We start from the raw sequence: 17144 nt of genomic DNA, 5'->3' as shown, positions 1-17144 counted from the left end.
ATGCTAGTGCAACGTTGAATCCACCGTTCAAAGGACAACCGTGCAGCTCATTCGGCAGATGTTCATCGAGATCCACTAAACTCCGCGTGGGTTCCTACCCCTCGGTCGAACTCCGTCGGAAAATTAACCGCAAAGGGTATGTCTATCGCGAATTTGGCTGGGAATAACACGCATAATCGCCTACAGATCTCGCGTAGAAACTGGCGTCTTGGCAATGGGACAAGATGGAAAATCGATATTATTGAAAGTCGCGCTTATGAGCGGGACAAAGCTGGTCAAAGTGAGGGAACTTTTCTTCGGTCATTCTATCATGGAAGGTCTAGTAATCTCGATCCATTTGAAGTCGGAGCGCAACAGCCCTGATGTGCTATTAGGACAAGGTTGCATCCATTCTACAGCTTTGCTTGGATCAGCTTTGTCTCCTCTTCTTTCCTCTTCAACTCCTTCCACCACTTCTGCTTCAGCGCCAGAACGCCGAATCCCAACAACGCCCACTCGTCTTCCCATGCAGGCAACTCATAAGCATCAGTACCCGGCGTAGGAGGTCCAGCAACGCCCCGAAGAAACTCAAAGTACTCCGAAAAGTCGGGCTTGATTTCGTGAAATTGGGAGGTTGGACCCTTGTACTGCAGGCGCTTCACTTCCCACTCGTCTTGCTCCCGAGGAGAAGGCAGACCGCCTCCTCGGTTAGCGAAATAGCGAGCCACGGCAACGGCCTGGTACTCGTAAACGCGGAAGGAAATTGCTGCTTTGACTTGTCCAACGACTGTGAGTGAAGGGTCCGCGATGTTAAAGACGTGTTGGTAGAAACCCGAGAGGCGCCCACTGGGCGTCACGGGATCCGGACGCAAAAATGGGTAGGAGAGTCGATAGCCAGTACCGAAGTGGATTTTCTCGATACCGTCGACTTCACTGCCGTCCGAGAATTTGACTTTGATGAGGTTGTCTGAACCAATGGACACGCGTGTGATTTGCGGCTTGAGAACGACGTTGGGGAGTTCCCATGCATCTTTGAGAATCTCGTTAGAGCCTCGTTGGGAGACGTAAAGGGGGCCGGAGACGATGCTATGGATTTCGGAGACTGTGTCAGATGCAGAGACATTACCGCCGACGACAACGACTTTCTAGAAACGTCGTGTTAGGAATTTCTCTGTTCGACGGGAACTCGGGAGGGATAGAAATACCTTGCCAACGTAGTCTTCAGGTGATCTGTAGGCCTTTGAATGCTCAAATCTTTGAGGTAAAGCAGCAAATGTCTCTTTCAATCCGTCAATATTCGGGACAAATGGCACACCGTAGTGCCCGGTGGCTACGACAACTGCGTCAAAGGTGTCCTGCCACCAGTAATCTCTCTTCTGGTTCTTCAGATAGTGTTGAGTCTTCCTAAGAGTCAACTGCCATTTCTTGCCCACTTTCTCTACACGCTCAACATGAGTATTGAAAGTGAGCAAGTGTGAGAATGGCTCTGCGATCTCTTCGAGGTAGCCTGCGACTTGCGCGTAGGGATGCGTCGGGTTCTTCTTGCCAAAGCGATTAATGGATGAGGCCGAGTTCAAATCTGGAAACGGCCTGTAGGTAAACGCCATGACCTGAGAGCCGACGTTGCTGTCCAGGGCAGGGTAGAGACCTGTCCGGGCTGTGACGTTTTCAGATGCAGGTGGCAGTGACTGTGGGAGCTTGGCAGGGATCTCTCGCACAGGCTGTGCTGAGAACGGCGAGAAAGGTTCTGGCTGCTCATCGTATATCCTGAAGACATACATCAAGATAAGAACACAGAATTGGCGGAGATTGCTTACCATGTACCACCAACTCCTTCTCGTCTGTCAAATAATTGAATCCTTTCAAAGGCATTCTCCTCGCTCAAGGCCTTGACAGCTGAGATGCCAGAAGGCCCAGCACCAATCACTGCAACACTGGAATATCTAGGAGCCATGTTCGGACGTCAGAGGCGTGGGCGACAGCTTGCTGGAAACGAGGAACTCGAAAAGATTGATTAAGCTGTTTTGACGGTTAACGCCAAGTAAAGAAGCATATACTCTCAAAATTTCTGACGAATTGGTGTTGCATATGACGTGCTTGCACAACACTCCGAACAAGATGGACTTAGCCGTAGCGACAGTCCCACCGAGGGGCTTATCGCCATTGTTTTTTTTTTTCGTGGGAATTTGACATTCACGTCTCATTTGGACACCTATTAATACCACATAGTAGTATACTAAGATAGTATTCATCTTGCGTGGAGATCTAGGCCGAGATTCAACAGGCCATGGAACCAATGCTTCCAGTTTGTACCTTCACTCCGCAATCAAAAAAAAAAAAAAAAAAAAAAAAACCAGTTGTCTTTCTATAGAGCAGCAAAATGGCACAAGACCTATTCAATGTCGTTTCGCCTTATATCGTTATCTGAGTGACGTGATTGATGGATGCTTGCCACCACCACTTCGCGCAATCCTTCCTTGCAATGTCGCGACAACCAGCAGACGGTGACAGAATTGAACTAGAGTGGGAAGTCTTATCTTTATCTTGCACTCAAGAAATTCAAATATTTCCCTAACATCAAATCCTACGGGCAAGCTGTTCTAATCAATTCATTCCTCGGTCGCTTTTTGATAGTATTCGCACGTCGAACCTCACCTCATCTCATCATCTGGTGATCAAATTAGAATAACTTCAGTCTGCACAACACTAAGACTCTCTTATAACATCTTCGCTTCTCCTTCCACGCAGTTCAGAAAGCTTAATAAATTAAATCCTTCAGACTATCCTATGGAACCTACAATTCCTTTGGTATGTACTTGCCAGTGTCTTCTGTTGTTCAAGGAACACTAGAAAGACGGTTCGCAGGGGTAGTCATTTGGCATTCGCACATACTTAACTTAACAGGTAAGGCAGCCCAAGATTAATGTTCAGATGCATTCAGTACTAATGATTATTGTGTCATTAAGAAACTCCAGAAAAAGACGGGTTATTAAAGGTGCACCTTCGCTCGCAGTCGTCAAATCGGCATATGAAGAGTTATCAGTTGTCATCCGGCTCAAAAGCTAGCGCTAAGAAAGTTAGAGCACCAATCACGTCTGAATGATACCAGATCCTACGAGGGTTACATCTCAGGTGTTGAATGAAATCCACTAGAAGGTTCCGTTGGAGCTTGAATCTTCTCAAGACCTGTTTTCCATGAGCATTTCTCGTATGCTGTTTACACTTGCTTGATTTACGAGCTTGAAATCTCATGAAACCATTATAATCATCGCGGATTTTGGGCTCTGGAATACTATTGATAAATGGTTTCATGCAGGTAGTAAGTATCTGCGACATGAGATGAGTCCCAAAAAACAGTACCATAATCTGACCCTGGGAAAGATATCAACTCAAGCATGATTACCGCTCCATCATGAGAGTTCATGGTTTATTCCAGGTCGGTGTACTTTACATTCGCTGAAATACTGGAAGTTTTGGGCAACTTGATGGTGAGGTGACGAATCCAAAGCGCTCGACTGTCACAAGAGTGGAAAGAGCGGCGGCTGTGGGCCCAGCATCGGCAGCTTTCGGAAAGGCAATGCTCCACCAACACGTGGCAGCCCGAGTTGATGTGCCCCGCTTCAGCTCCCGCTACCGGCGTCAACCCGGGCCTGCGGTATGCGGGGCAACACCTGATTCGAGTCTTCAACGGCTTGAAGGTCGACGGAGTATGGAGGCGGCGCTGGAGAATCTTCAGTCCGGGCTGGTTACCGAGCCGTGCATTGGTGACTAGTGCTTCATGAAGCTTACAAGTCATATCGAGGAAGCATCAAGCGCGCCGAGATATCCTTGTGTTTGGGCAACTGAAAGAGCTGAAGGAGCAGATCATTAGTGCTTCTTTGTGTAAGTACGTTCTGATGTAGATAAACTCAATAAAGAAACATTACTCATCACCTGGAAGGGCTGTCAAAGTCAAACGCGACCAATGTGACTTGTCGTAAACAAATTGTGTACTCATTAGTAGTAAGTTATTAGTAGTGAGATTGCTTTCAGTGGCCTCTGCGGGTGAATTTTCGTCGCAGTTGGCTCGTTCACACCCGGGAAGGCTTTCACATGCGTGATTCGTCCCCTGCAGACGCATGTTTTCTGCCTCGATGAACCCCCCCATCGAATTCTCAAATCCTCAAAATGGTCCCGAGCTCAGCCAAACAAAGGAGCTGAAAGCTCAGGGGTGCTAGCTCGAGGTCACATTCTCCGAGTTTCTGTCCTGGGGCCTTTGGAGAAGAGCTGCGGCCTGCAGGACTGCGTTGTGCGAGAGAAGGGCGTTGGACGCCGCAAGCCAGTCGGGGAGGCCCGTTGGTTTTGGGCCCTCGGTCTCCCGGCTCCACCCCGGGAAGTTCTCTAGTTTTTATTAGGCAGTTCTGACGGCAAAGACGGGCTCCATAAAAGTCAGGCCACCTCGACCCCATCCGCCCTGAATCATTCCCTCCTTTCTCGGGACTTTCAGCCGTCACTTGACATGCTCTCGTTTTGCGACTTTGCGGCAGCTTGACATGGTTGCCGAGCACTTGGATACGCTTGATACGCTCGAACAGCTGTTGCTTTGCTACTTTCCCCCTTCCTCTTCGCGTTGGTGCTGGGGCTGCCCGAGGCTATGTTTAAGTCACCGGGCAGCGACGAAAACAAGCAGGAAGCTGCATTTACAGTTACAATTAAGGTAACTAACATGAACCCCCCACGTAATGTACTTGGCGGGCGAGTGTACCACAGTAATATGTGTTGCTCGTGTTACTCGGCGTGATCCTTTCCAAGCCCTGTGCCTCCCCTCCATGTCGTGAGAGCCAACCAACCCGTCCAAGTCCGAGCGTGCTCATCGGAGGTCCCACCTTGCCGCCGGGCCGCTGTCGGTGAGGTAATCACCTGGGGAGGTTCCCATTGTCCCAAAAGGGTCTTTCAGGTATCATCCCCGGGTTGCCTCTAGAATGATAATTTCTGCCCGTTTCTTTGCCGTCAATCCTCGAACTTCCTCTCCTACACATCCTTTTTTCTTTTCCCTTTTTCCTTCATCGTTTTCATTCCTCAATAGATCAATCTCACCTTTCTTTACATTTTCATTTACGACAGATCGACCACGTATAGGACCAGGCTATTACATCCACAGAATCATAAAAACCAAGTAAGCCACGACCACTCCTCCATTCCTCGCTCGGGCCAAGATACCCCGCGAAGTCGTAGTCGCATTCGCTGACCGGGCCCGCGTGACTCCAGATTCCGAGCAAACCGAAAACCACAACAAAGAAGTCATACTGAACAACACTCAATACACACATCAACGTCACAAGATAAACCGCCACAATGGTCCTCATCACACGAGCCATCTCCCTCACCAACTTCCTCGTCGCTTCGTCCGCCCTCGGCTTCCAGGTCTTCGTCCTGTACCCATGGCACGAGCAGCTGTCTCACGACTTTGAGGAGCTCAAGAAGGAACACATCCGCGTCCTCGACTATGTCAAGGGTGTCGACGCTGGCCTGAGAAAGGGACAAGGCGGCGCGCCAGCTGGCCAGTCTATTCTGGAGAGACTGGGCTACAAATGAGCAGCGCCAATCGCTCTCTTTTCGTAGCCCTCGGACGTTTCTTTTTTCTTTTGAGGTTTAATAAGGGTCGGCCGGTCTGTCTATCTGTCCAAGTTGTCTTTCATTTCCATGATTGCATGCGATACTCCCTGGAAGCGAATTTAAAAGAGCTTATTCCCCCAATGTGCAGTAGCCTCATCATGTGATAATTTCGCAACAACTCAGACTAATCTGGTGAGTTGCCAGTGCTTGAGAGCTCACATTCGACCGACAACAGCCTCACCCTTATGATTTCAGCCTCGCGACAACCTTGATAAGGGAACTCGTGTTATTGGACAGCCGTGCACTCCCAACCAGGCGATAGGGAAAGCCCGAGAAAGGTATAGCTTATCATTCAAAATCGCCTGCCGTGATAGAACTCACTCAAGCCATCGATCGGACAACTCAGTATCACGTGGGGCGAGACCCGCTTCACTGCCAGCAGATGCAGCAGCTCCGGAGCCCGCTCCGGAGCCGCGCCAGCGAATCGACGCAACGATAAGCGATCTAAGCGACTCAATGCATCATAGGTGCCTCACTCAAACACCTTGAGCGATGAGGTTCGAAGCCTTTAAAGCTCGCCTTGCCTCGATTTCAGCGAGGGCGGTCAAGAGAGAACAAACGGCACGTGACTCGATCTCACTCACCTCGAGGTCTGATGGGCGAAGCTCTCATCTCACACATGTGCCTGGAAAGCTCTAGCTCGTTATTATGAGATTGAGGTCGGACTAATCAGCAGCGCAATCATCCTTCATTACGACGGATTCAGGAGGCCCATGAACGCAATTGGTATCTCATTTGATCTCATCCAGCCTGACCAAGCCGTAATGCTCAAGCAATTGGCAAGTCTCGGCTACCTATGCAAGGGTATCGCGAATTCCAGAGTAAAGCATCAGTTCTCATGGGCCATTCCCCCGTCGTTGCCCTTCCATATCGGCATTTCAACGCCCCGAAGCTGCTTCTTCTTCAATCCAACCCAAGTTCATCACGCGACTTGTACCTCCTCAATTGGCAAATCATTCAGAAATGCGTCGCTAAAAGAACGCCATTGTGGCAATGTCGTGCTGCTTGACTAGGCGTAGCTCTCGGCCTCAGGAGGCCAGGTGGCGATCCAGGCGACGCCGAAGATGAGGAGCCACATGATGAGCCAGGTGGCATAGCGACCGCCGTTGCCAAAGCCGATAATGCTACCGACAAGAATGGCGGCATGGATGAAGGCGGTGACAAGTAGGAAGATATCGAAGTGCCAGCGACCCTGGGAAGAAAGCAACAAGAGTTATTAACTGTGGTCCTCTCATCTCATCAGACTCCACCTCATCTCAGGAAAGTACTTACGACCATGACGCCCAAAACCTTGCGACGACCCTCGGCCTGACCAATGACGGCAAGGGCCCAGGCAATGAAGAGGAAGCCCAAGATCCCGAGAATAATGTCAATTATCAGACTGACGATCTGGGCGTGGGTAATGTCGTGGACGATGCCGACAATGGAGATGGCAGTGCGGATGCCGAGAATGATGATCATGCAAATGCGGCGAAGGAGCACAGCCTTGTCGGAGGTCTTGAGGTTGTACGACTCCCAGGAGAAGGCCCAGCAAGTACGCATGTTGGGGCACATGCGGTTCTGAATGCTGCTCTGGCCGGTGGTACCACTAGCACCAGCGGCGGCGCCCTGCTGATCGCTGTAGGCCATGATCTCGCCGTTTCTGAGGCCGAGAAGGGGCTCAAGCTCGTCGTCCGAGTCGGAGGTGAGGTCGCCGGGCTCGAGGGCTGTGCGGTAGGTGATATCGGGCCAACCACCAAAGTAGAGAAGAGCGGGATCAGTGCCGGGGGGCGGTGGGAAGATGAGCTGCGAAGGGTGAGGCATGTTGCCGCTTCTTATATCCCCCCACAGACGGGTAACGGCCTCAAGCGAGATGTGGGTAAAAGAATATTGTCTTGGTGTTTGCGGATAGGGATCCTTGTGCTACGTGGCGCAGCGGAGGTTGTGCGAGGGTGGATGGTTTGGGGTGGTGAAGGGTGGAAGAAGAGGATCGTTGGTTTCACTGCAGGGGAGGCTTGCTAGCTTCGCCCAGGAAATCCATGGTGGGTGTGTTTATTGGTATTTTTCTGAATTGGGCGAGAGCTATCGTGGTCTTCTTCTTGAATAGGCGAGTGCAATGACTCGGAGGTCCAGTTGCTCTCGCCTTTTGGGGTCGTTGACGATGCCATCACGACTAAGCGATGTTGTGACTTTCGGGCAGGAGGCGGGAGTTGACAAGTCTGACTTGTGACCTCTCGACCTGGGATTTGGCAAGATAGCGAGTACTCCCTTCATTTTAACAAAGAATTCAACTTTACCAAGTGGTTGCGGAGTGAATCGTTTCATGCCGGGTCACAGCAGCTACAACCTTTACCACAACCAACACAGATAAAGACTCTCAAAGTCTGTGTGTTATCTTTGGAGTTGAATCCTTGCTATTGGCTTTACCCGTGTAAGCCACCAAACTGCATCCACATGGACCACCACAGACTGCATGGGACCGTGACCCTTCAACAATTTTTAAGCTTAATCCAACTATCAGTAGACAAGCCACCGCGGATCAGTTGTTGTCTCTAGGCACCTATCTGGCAGCTAATCGTCATGGATTAAGGTAGGCGAACGATACCCCCTCCATCTCGACTCTCGATGTCGGGATTCTGGGGCCAAAGACGCTTTGATTTCAGGGGATCGGACCCTCAACTTGGCGACTACAGCCCTGTCAACTGTGGGGGCTCTCATTAGGCAGCGGCACTCGGAAGCTCTGGCGCCTTGGCATATGATCCTCACGACCGGGCAAGGTATGTAATTGCCTACACCAGCCACATCCTGAATCCTTCAGTGAGGTATCCCCGGCAGACGTTGGCTGTTCTCGGAGTGCAAGTTTGCTGCCTAGGTGTCGATAAGTTCTGAAGTAGGACTTGGAACAAGAAGAGCATGAGTCACCCAAAGTTTTAGTCCAGGATTTCATCCTGGGCGACCAAATTTTGCAGCGCACTTACGGAGTAGAAAGGATTTTCATGTCCCTCTTACGGACCTGAACTCCGACAAGTAGAATGAGCTTGCCTTCCAAAAACATCACCGTGGCCAAGACATATCGAGGCATCGGGGTAAGCCAGCGAGCTTCATACCTAGTGCCCACAATACGTCCGCAAGGCGGCATCGGGATCCCGGCTCACACACTCCGCCCCGCTTACCGGAGCTCGGAGAACGCGATTGCAGAATGCCGATTACAATGAATGATGATCTCTTTTCGTTGGCTGTGACTTCTTGGAGTTAAGTAAGTAGTAGTACACTGCAGGCAAATACTTGACCGAAAAATACGAGGTCGGAGCGCTTGAGAGCCTCATGTTTTGGGTAGGATACTCACATCTGTGAAGTATTTTGCGTGAGGTCCGCTATGCGAATTCCGTTATATGCAGATCGACGTAGACAACAAAAGCATTCACATGTGAGCATGATGGCAGGAATGAGGAACGATTCAAATATGAAATTTATAGAATTATTCTTCGACGAAAATCTAATAGCTACATGTAAATGCTTGCTGGCAAAACCTAAAACCTGCTCTGAAAATGGTATACGTAAATCCTCTGGAACAATCGACTTTCTCCTTCAGTATCTCATAAACCTCTATGCCGAGGCAGTCTTCTCAATCTGGCTGACGTCCGCCTCCTTCTCGGAAATTCTGTCAGTGGAATGAGCTCCGTGGGTAAGCCCAGCAATTTCCGTCTTTCTGAACTTGCGTGCCGGAACGCGCTGGTCAAAGAGAATCTCAAGCTCGCCATACGTGCGACCTCTGGGCTCAGGCAGACGGAACCAAGTCCAAACGAAGCAGATGGCGCAGCTGACCGCCCAGAAGAAACCACTCTTGGCGCCCCAGTTCCACGCAGAAGGGTTGAGCATCAACGGGGTAAGGATGTTGGTTGTGATGCCGGTAATGTTGTAGAGGTTACGTGCGAGCACTACAGTCTTGGTCCTCAGACGGGTCGAGCTCAGTTCAGAGACGAGGGAGTAGCAGACGGGGCCGACGGTGCAGTCGTACATGAAGGTGTAGACGAGGAGCAAGCTGCCGATGGCCCACTGTGCGGCGACGTTGGACTTTCCGGCCAAGGAGGCGAAGCCGATGCATGCCAGGATGGCGCACATGATGCCTTGGCCTGAGAGATACAGGGTGCGTCGGCCAAAGTGCTGCATCAGGAACCACGAGAAGACTGTGCCGAGAGCGCCGAGAGCATATTGAGCTAGGGACATGGTGAATGCGTTCTCCTTGGCCATGCCGGCTTGCTGGTAGAAGTATGTCGAGTATCCCATGAATGTCGAGCCGCAAAGAGTCTGGATGGCCCATGTGAAGCACACAATCTCGGTACGGCGGAGATCGCTTCCCTTGAAGCAGTCAATGTAGCTTGTTCCGCTCTGCGCGGCCTTCTCGAGCTCGTTGGTGTGGACCATCATGGAGATGGTCTCATCGGGGTTGAAGTTTTGCTGTTGGTTGCGGCTGGTGAGGCGAATGAGAGACTTCTTGGCGTCGTCGAGGCGCTCTTTGCGGATGAGCCACCATGGTGATTCAGGGGCGAAGAAGATGCCGATTATGAGGGGGACGGGCCACATCCACTGAAGTGCAAAGGGAATCTTGTATCCCCACTCATCGGTACGGGTGATAACGCCTCGAAGGACACCGCTGGCGATGAGTTGACCCATGACCCAGCAAAGGTTGACGTAGGTAGTCTGAATAGAGAGTTAGTGATCAGCCGCCATGGAGAGATTTGGCGGTAACAGTAGACTTACAAGATAGGCGCGCAAATGTGTGGGGCAGACTTCGGAGGCGTAGGTAACGGTCAGGGTCTGGAAGATACCCCATGGAATACCGATGAGAATCTCTCCGATCAGGAGCTGGACAAGGGTCTCGGAGAAGAAGATGATGAAGATGAAAGCCGTGACACCAATGAGGCCACCAATCATGGTCTTGCGGTATCCGAACCTCTCGGCAATGATACCATTTAGGAACAGACCCGTGATCTCACCGACGAGTGCGCCGTTGCTGAGACCAGCCTGCCACGCCGCCGTCAACTGATAGCTGCCGTCGGGCTGGACTTCACCAAACTTTCGCTGGAAAACATCGTAGGCGTAGAGGTTGCCGATGAGGGTCTTGTCGAAACCCTCCATGACGACGGCGGTGCTGAAGAAGAGTGACCACATGACGGCCTTGGGGTAGAGCTTGAGCGATTGCATGAGGCCCATGTTGAGCTCAGCCTCAGTCGCGTTGGCCGCCTCACGGGCGAGCCCGGCGGCGTCGGCGTCGGCGATGGACATGCGGCGGGTGGCATCCGAGTTGATCTGGACCGTTTCGGTCGGCGCGGATGATCCGATGTGCACCATGATTGCGGTGTACTGGGGTAAAGATGGGGATGGACAAAGATTTGATAAACCGGGGTGATTGTGGGTTCAAGCTCGATCTTATAAGATCTGAGCAGGTAGCTTGAGACTCCTGTCAATGGGAGTCAGAGATGCTCGAGCTTGATTTGTTGTCAATCCCAATGAAGCTGCTGAAGCTGCTGTTCTGAAGTTGTGTTGAGACTGGGGATATCAGATCATCTTATATCTTCCCTGGATGTTTGCTCGATCAACCTGATGCTATGCGCCCAACTTCCCTCTCGCCTAATTTTTCTTGGCATCTGCTGTTAGTGAATGAGTGAGCCTACCACCAAATTACTAACAGCCGAAAACTCTTCACCTCCCCTTGCCGGAGCCCGCATCCGCGATGGCCTCACAGCCGCCGTCGGGCACCGGACTGATGTCGGCCGACCAAGCCGACCCCGAATCAGGCTCCGGGACACCTCCGGAGCCGAACCCCACCTCAAGAGCTAAGCGACGCCGCGACGCCGAGGCACAGCCGACCCGGCCCAGCCTAACGGGAAGCCAGCTTGATGCCACCACCGACGCCCCTACCTCGGCCGAGGGGCCCGCAGCCTCTACCGCATCTGCTCCGAGCGGATCTGCCACAGGGTCCGTCTTGACAGCCCTTGCAGAAGAAGCTAGACAGTACGAGGCACGGAAAGACGTCTTTCTGACCATTGCACGGTCCGTCGACAGCGTTGTCGCCAGCTTTGACGGTTCTAGAAAGCAGATCGCGAAAGAAGCCACTGCCTATGTCATTCAAACCCTCAAGAGACTGATCAATCACGAGACAAGCCCAATAGCGGCCCGGAGTTGGGCGGCTGTCGTCGCACCGATGGCGGGCAACACCACTGCGGCGACCCGGAGCGGCCAGAGCTGCCAGAGCTCTGCCCGCCCGAAGGCCACACTCCCCGCCGAGGATCAGCCGCAGGCGCAGCCGAAGGAGGACCTCCGCATCTTTGCCCGCGTCCCGGAAGAAAGCTTAGCGGCCGCTCGGAAGATCGCACCGTTCGCCGTACGACAGATCGTCTGTAAGGCCGTTGGCCTGGGGCTAGCGGACCTTCCCCACGTCTACCATATCAGCACAGGTTACTCTCTGAAGCCGCGAAACAAGCAAATACAGGAAAGACTACTTGCAAGTAAGGCAAAGCTGGCGGAATGCCTCGGCGCCCACCAGGTCGAGACGCCTATCAAGTGGTACACTTACGTTGTGCCGCGATGCCCAACAAAACTACACAGCATTGGCGGGGACGTCCTGGACCCAGCCACACTCGTTGAAGATGAGGTCTTCGCACAGACAGGACAGAAGCCTGTCCTTGCTCGACCGTCCCGCCTTGGGCCCAACCCAGTCACGAACGAAATATCTTGGCTCATATCATTCACATCAGAGGTCACGCCCTTCAGGCTCTTCAACCAAAGCGGCAGATCTCTGCCCGTCAAGAAACGAAGGACGCTCATCCGACACGACCCCGGCTGCCAGGGCTACCACTCCAACCGGTTCTGCGGACGACGACCGATCTGCAGCAACTGCGGAAGACCTTCCGATTCACACGAAACGGGACCCTGCATGGCCAGGCCCCAATGTGCCAACTGCTGCGGCCCCTTCCAAGCCAGCCACACAGACTGCCCAGCGAGGCCCTCGGCCGTAAACGGCGTCGTCTCCCTTCCCGGTCGAAAGGAGCGGGCTCGGATCCGGAAGGCCGGCCAGAAAGCATCGGACACTCTGTACAAGGCTACTCGATCCGACAGTAGCCAGGAGGCGGCAGGCGTCCCTACCTCCACCAGCCAGAACCAGCAACCCGGCGCCAAGCGCGCGCGCACGAGAACGCCCTCCGCAAGCTCGATCGTTTGCCTCGGTGACGGAAGCACTGACAGCAGCAGCATGGATGAAGACGAGGCGGACGAAGGCGAAGGCGAAGACTCCCCCGACAACACCTCCATCGACCGTCCCGTGCTACCCATGCCAAGCAGGAGCCAACGGGCAGCACAGAAGCCAAACTACAACGTCGCGAATGCCTACACCCACCTCGAACTCGACTCGGAGACGTAAGCCGAGAGCGGCGACCCCACGGATGCTACGCGTTGCGCAGGGCAACGTCGGAAAGATCTCCCCGGCGCACACGGCTTTCCTGCAGCTCTGCTGGGAGGCTCAGATAGATGTGGTCCTCGTCCAGGAACCCTGGACGGGCTGGAAGGACGGAAACGTGCAACTGAACACGCACCCGGGTTTCGACTCTTTCGTCCCGGTCGACTTCTGGGACAGCGAAGGAACCAGACCAAGAGTATTGACCTACACACGCAAAGGGATAGGGATGACGGTGGAGCAGCAGAGGCCTGTCCACACGAGAGACGTACTGTGGCTGGTGGTCGACAAAACGACGACTATCGTCAACGTGTACAGACAACCCCGCGACCCCCACAGCCGCACAACAGGGATACTGCTAGAACTCAAACCCCCGGAGCGAGCTTTGATCGCGGGTGACTTCAACGCGCATCACTACTCTTGGGAGCCCGGGACGAGGAACGGGAACCGGGGAGATGACATCGCAGGCTGGGCAGACGGCCACAATCTCTCTCTTATCAGCGAAGTTGGGGTGGCAACCCAGGATTGCGGACATGTCCTGGACCTGGCTTTCTCTAATATCCCTTTTGCGCACGCGCAGGTCAGCCCACAGTTACACCCGGGAGCTGACCACGAGGCCATCGTGGCCGTCATACCACTATTCAAACGCCCAGTGTCACAGGGAGAGGGCCACCCGCAGCCACGGCCACTGTCAGTGCCCGACTCGGCGCTGCCTCGGCTGAGAGACCTGATCGAAGGGGGGCTAGCTGCGATGCCCAATCTGGGGGATCAACCTACTCCGGCAGACCTGGACGGGCAGGCAAGTCACATCGTCGAGCTCTTCTCCCGAGCCATTGAGGCGGTCGGCAAGAAGAGAGGAAAACAGGGAAAAGGCGCGGCTTGGTGGACGGAGGAATGCGCAGAGGCCCACAGAACGTACCGTGCTGCCCGCAACCCACAAGCCTGGGAGACGGAGCAGAACGCAAATCCTTCTCCAATGGAAGAGCGGAAGGCATTCCTGAGCATTGTGAGGAAGGCTAAGCGAGCATACTGGGCCGGAAAGATCGATGGAGTCGCTTCAGACCGGGACCTCTATCAGGTCATGGGTTGGCGGAAGGCGAGCCCACTGACCAGAGCACCCCCATTGATTGTGGACAACCAGACGATCGAGGATACTAACGAAAAGGCCCAAGCGCTCCGGAAAGCCCTTCTCGACAGGTTTAGTGCGGAAGATGACGCACCGGGTGACCCGTTTGACGTACCCGTCGTCCCAAGGCGAGCGATTACTTGGCAGGACAATGTTAGCGGAGAAGAAGTGAAGACGGCCACCTTAACAAAGACAACGACCCCTGGTGTGGACGGGATCACCACGCGCCTCCTCCAGGCCTGCTGGGGCGTCATCTCGGAGCCGGTCAGGCAGCTATTCCAGTCCTGTATGCGGGCCGGCCACTTTCCTCTGCCTTTCCGCAGAGCTGAGGTGGTCATGATCCAGAAGGCCGGCAGGGATGCCTCCAAGCCCGGGTCCTGGCGTCCGATCGCGCTCCTCTCGTGCCTGGGCAAGGGACTCGAGAGACTGATAGCCAGAAGGATGGCGTCCCTGGCGATTGTCGAGCGCATCGTCAGTCCGCAACAGATCGGAGCCCTACAGGGCAGGTCAGCCGTCGATCTGACGACCTGCCTCGCCCACGATATCGAAACGGCCCTCCTAAAAGGGCTCACGGCGACACTTCTGACTATGGACGTAAAAGGGGCGTTCGACTCCGTCCTTCGGAACCGGCTCGTCATTAGACTGCGTCAGCAGGGATGGCCACACGGCTTGGTTAGACTCATCTTCAGCTTCTGCTGCATCCGCATCGCCAGAGTCCGACTGGAAGAAAGCACAACGGAATACTTTCCTCTGTCATGCGGGCTGCCGCAGGGGTCGCCTCTGTCTCCCATCGTCTTTCTGCTCTACATCGCGGAAATACTTGAAGACGACCCGGACGCGCGATTCGGGTACGCGGACGACATCGCCACTCTGGCCATAAGCCCCTCCCTGGAGAGCAACGTCGCAATACTCAACCGAAGCGCAGCCGGCATTCTCAGATGGGGTTCGGAGAACAAGGTCTCCTTTGACCCGAGCAAGTGCGAGGTCATCCACTTTACTAGGAAGCACGGCCAGCCAGCGGAGCTGCCAGAGGTCAGGGCGGGGGATTTGGTGGTCAAGGCCTCGACAAAACCTGTACGCTGGCTGGGTGTCTGGTTCGACAAGAGACTGTCCTTCCGGCACCACGTCGACACAAGAGTAGCTGCGGCAAAGAAGGCAGCTCAACACCTGAGGCAGCTTACAAACACAAAGAGAGGACTGCCAGCGGCCGCCGTGCGAAAAGCCGTCGTCTCCTGCGTACTGCCGATCGCGCTCTTTGGCGCCGAAACATGGTACGCAGGTATCACGAAGCCGGCTTCGAGACGCCAAGCGGAGACAGACACGAATCCGCCTCTCCAAGGAAGACCCGTCAACACAGGCCAGAAGGGGCTCGTGCAGAAGATCGACAGCGTCATTACAGCGGCGGCAAGGGCCGTTCTGCCTGTCTGGAGGACAACGCCAACCAGCAGCCTCCTCCGAGACGCCGGCTTACCGTCAGCCAAAGTCGCTCTAGAGGGCGTCCGCTTACGGGCCGCAGTCCGACTGCAGAGGATCGATCGCCGACACCCGCTAGTCGCGCGGCTCTCCCAGCAGGGACAGCAACAGACGAGACTACAACGGACGGCTGAACTTCTGCCAAGATGCGGAAGACCAGCGTTCCTCCAATCACAGTACCTGCCAAGCTCACAGGATCAGATAGTAGTTCAATGCAAAGAAGAGGCTGCGAAAGATTTCGAGCGCTGGCTAAAGACAGTACCGGAAAGCCATATGATCGTCTTCTCGGACGGCTCCAGGGCGACGAACGGAGCCGTGGGGTACGGCTTCGTCATCTACCGAGACTCCAAACGCATAGCGCAAGGGTGCGGCCGACTCGGACTGGCAGAAGTGTTCGACGCCGAGGTCGAAGGAGCGCGAGCCGGCCTCAGAAGGGCTCTGCTCACCAATCGCGGTCATCCAATCCACATATGTATCGACAACACCAGCGTTATACAAGGTATCCGCGGCAAGGCGCCGGACTCGTCACAAGAGGCGTTCCTCGAAATCCAAGAAGCAGCCAGGATTTTTGATGTACGGACGCACTGGTCTCCGGGACACCAGGGCATCGAAGGAAACGAGGCCGCGGACCGGCTGGCCAAAGAAGGAACGACACTGCCGGCGCGGATGGGTCAAATGGCAACACTAGCGGGTATCAAGCGGCTTGCAAGGGAAAAACTACAGGGCCACCACAGGAGATGGTGGTATAAAGAGCGAAGGCCGCGGTACGCGGACTTGGGGCTTGAGGCAGCTCTATCCAGCCCTCCTGAACTGGCCTTGCCGCGGGCTACGCTACATCACCTGCTGGCGGCACGATCGGGTCACGGGGACTTCGAGCAATATCACCGACGTTTCAACCACGACGACGCTCTAATGATGTGCTCTTGTGGAGAGGCAAAAGACGTGGACCACCTGGTCTACTGTCGACTAACGCTGGCGAGGAGGCAACGGTGGCCGACCCTCCACTCTCGCAGTATGCCCGAGCCCATAGGCCCTATGGGATCTCTCGAGGCCTACTTCAAGAGATTAATCACCGACCCACGAGGCTTCGAGGCCTTTCTCCGCGTGACGGACTTCTTCCAGAAGATCTGTCTGCGGTAGCAGCATCCACACCTACGTAGATGTGAGTGCGGACTACAAAGAACCTCCCGATTCCAAGGGACGATTTGGGAAAGAATGAAACTGGGGCACCAGCGGGAACCGGGGACAGACAGAACGCGTAGTGGCCACAAGGCATGATTTGGAGGACGATGTAAAGAGACGACGTACTGTAGAGTAGGTAGCCTTGGCTCACGGCCCTCCACGCCATATACCCTTCGGGAGGTCTGCGGTAAGGGCTCTAGCCCGGCCGCCACGGCGTTAAATACAACAACAACAACAACAACTGATGCTATGCGCCAAGGAGAAGGTGGTGATAGTTCTACCGGAGAAGCAAGGTAG

The 17144-nt window shown here is 54.1% G+C and overlaps 4 protein-coding genes across 4 annotated transcripts; 1 reads left to right on the top strand and 3 right to left on the bottom strand.

Annotated features, from left to right (window-relative positions):
* Positions 1-181: 181 nt before the first annotated feature.
* Positions 182-1933, bottom strand: BDP55DRAFT_712715 (dimethylaniline monooxygenase; the record flags this gene model as incomplete). The annotated part of the gene is made up of 3 exons (XM_060578214.1): positions 182-1124; positions 1185-1746; positions 1797-1933. The coding sequence occupies 3 exons, from the start codon at positions 1931-1933 to the stop codon at positions 393-395; spliced, it is 1431 nt and encodes a 476-aa protein (XP_060433331.1). The 3' UTR covers positions 182-392.
* Positions 1934-4878: 2945 nt separating this feature from the next.
* Positions 4879-5891, top strand: BDP55DRAFT_412728 (uncharacterized protein). The gene is made up of 2 exons (XM_060567382.1): positions 4879-5627; positions 5726-5891. Exon 1 carries the CDS (start codon positions 5314-5316, stop codon positions 5551-5553), a length of 240 nt encoding a protein of 79 aa, XP_060433330.1. The 5' UTR covers positions 4879-5313; the 3' UTR covers positions 5554-5627; positions 5726-5891.
* A 752-nt stretch (positions 5892-6643) lies between these two features.
* BDP55DRAFT_545795 (uncharacterized protein) lies at positions 6644-7437 on the bottom strand (the record flags this gene model as incomplete). Its single annotated transcript, XM_060568602.1, has 2 exons — positions 6644-6826; positions 6907-7437. 2 exons carry the CDS (start codon positions 7435-7437, stop codon positions 6644-6646), a joined length of 714 nt encoding a protein of 237 aa, XP_060433329.1.
* A 1782-nt stretch (positions 7438-9219) lies between these two features.
* BDP55DRAFT_725777 (alpha glucoside transporter) lies at positions 9220-10965 on the bottom strand (the record flags this gene model as incomplete). The annotated part of the gene is made up of 2 exons (XM_060579051.1): positions 9220-10314; positions 10375-10965. 2 exons carry the CDS (start codon positions 10963-10965, stop codon positions 9220-9222), a joined length of 1686 nt encoding a protein of 561 aa, XP_060433328.1.
* Positions 10966-17144: the final 6179 nt, after the last annotated feature.

The sequence above is a fragment of the Colletotrichum godetiae genome (genome assembly GCF_030913485.1).
Source record: "Colletotrichum godetiae strain CBS 193.32 chromosome Unknown BDP55scaffold_8, whole genome shotgun sequence".
NCBI classification, from domain to species: domain Eukaryota; kingdom Fungi; phylum Ascomycota; class Sordariomycetes; order Glomerellales; family Glomerellaceae; genus Colletotrichum; species Colletotrichum godetiae.
The sequence above is the reverse complement of the archived record's forward strand: the minus strand, read 5'-3'. Positions and strand labels throughout refer to the sequence as shown.

Bases quoted from the DNA above. Each gene is read 5' to 3' on its own strand.
- BDP55DRAFT_412728 (XM_060567382.1), top strand. From the start codon at position 5,314: ATGGTCCTCATCACACGAGCCATCTCCCTCACCAACTTCCTCGTCGCT.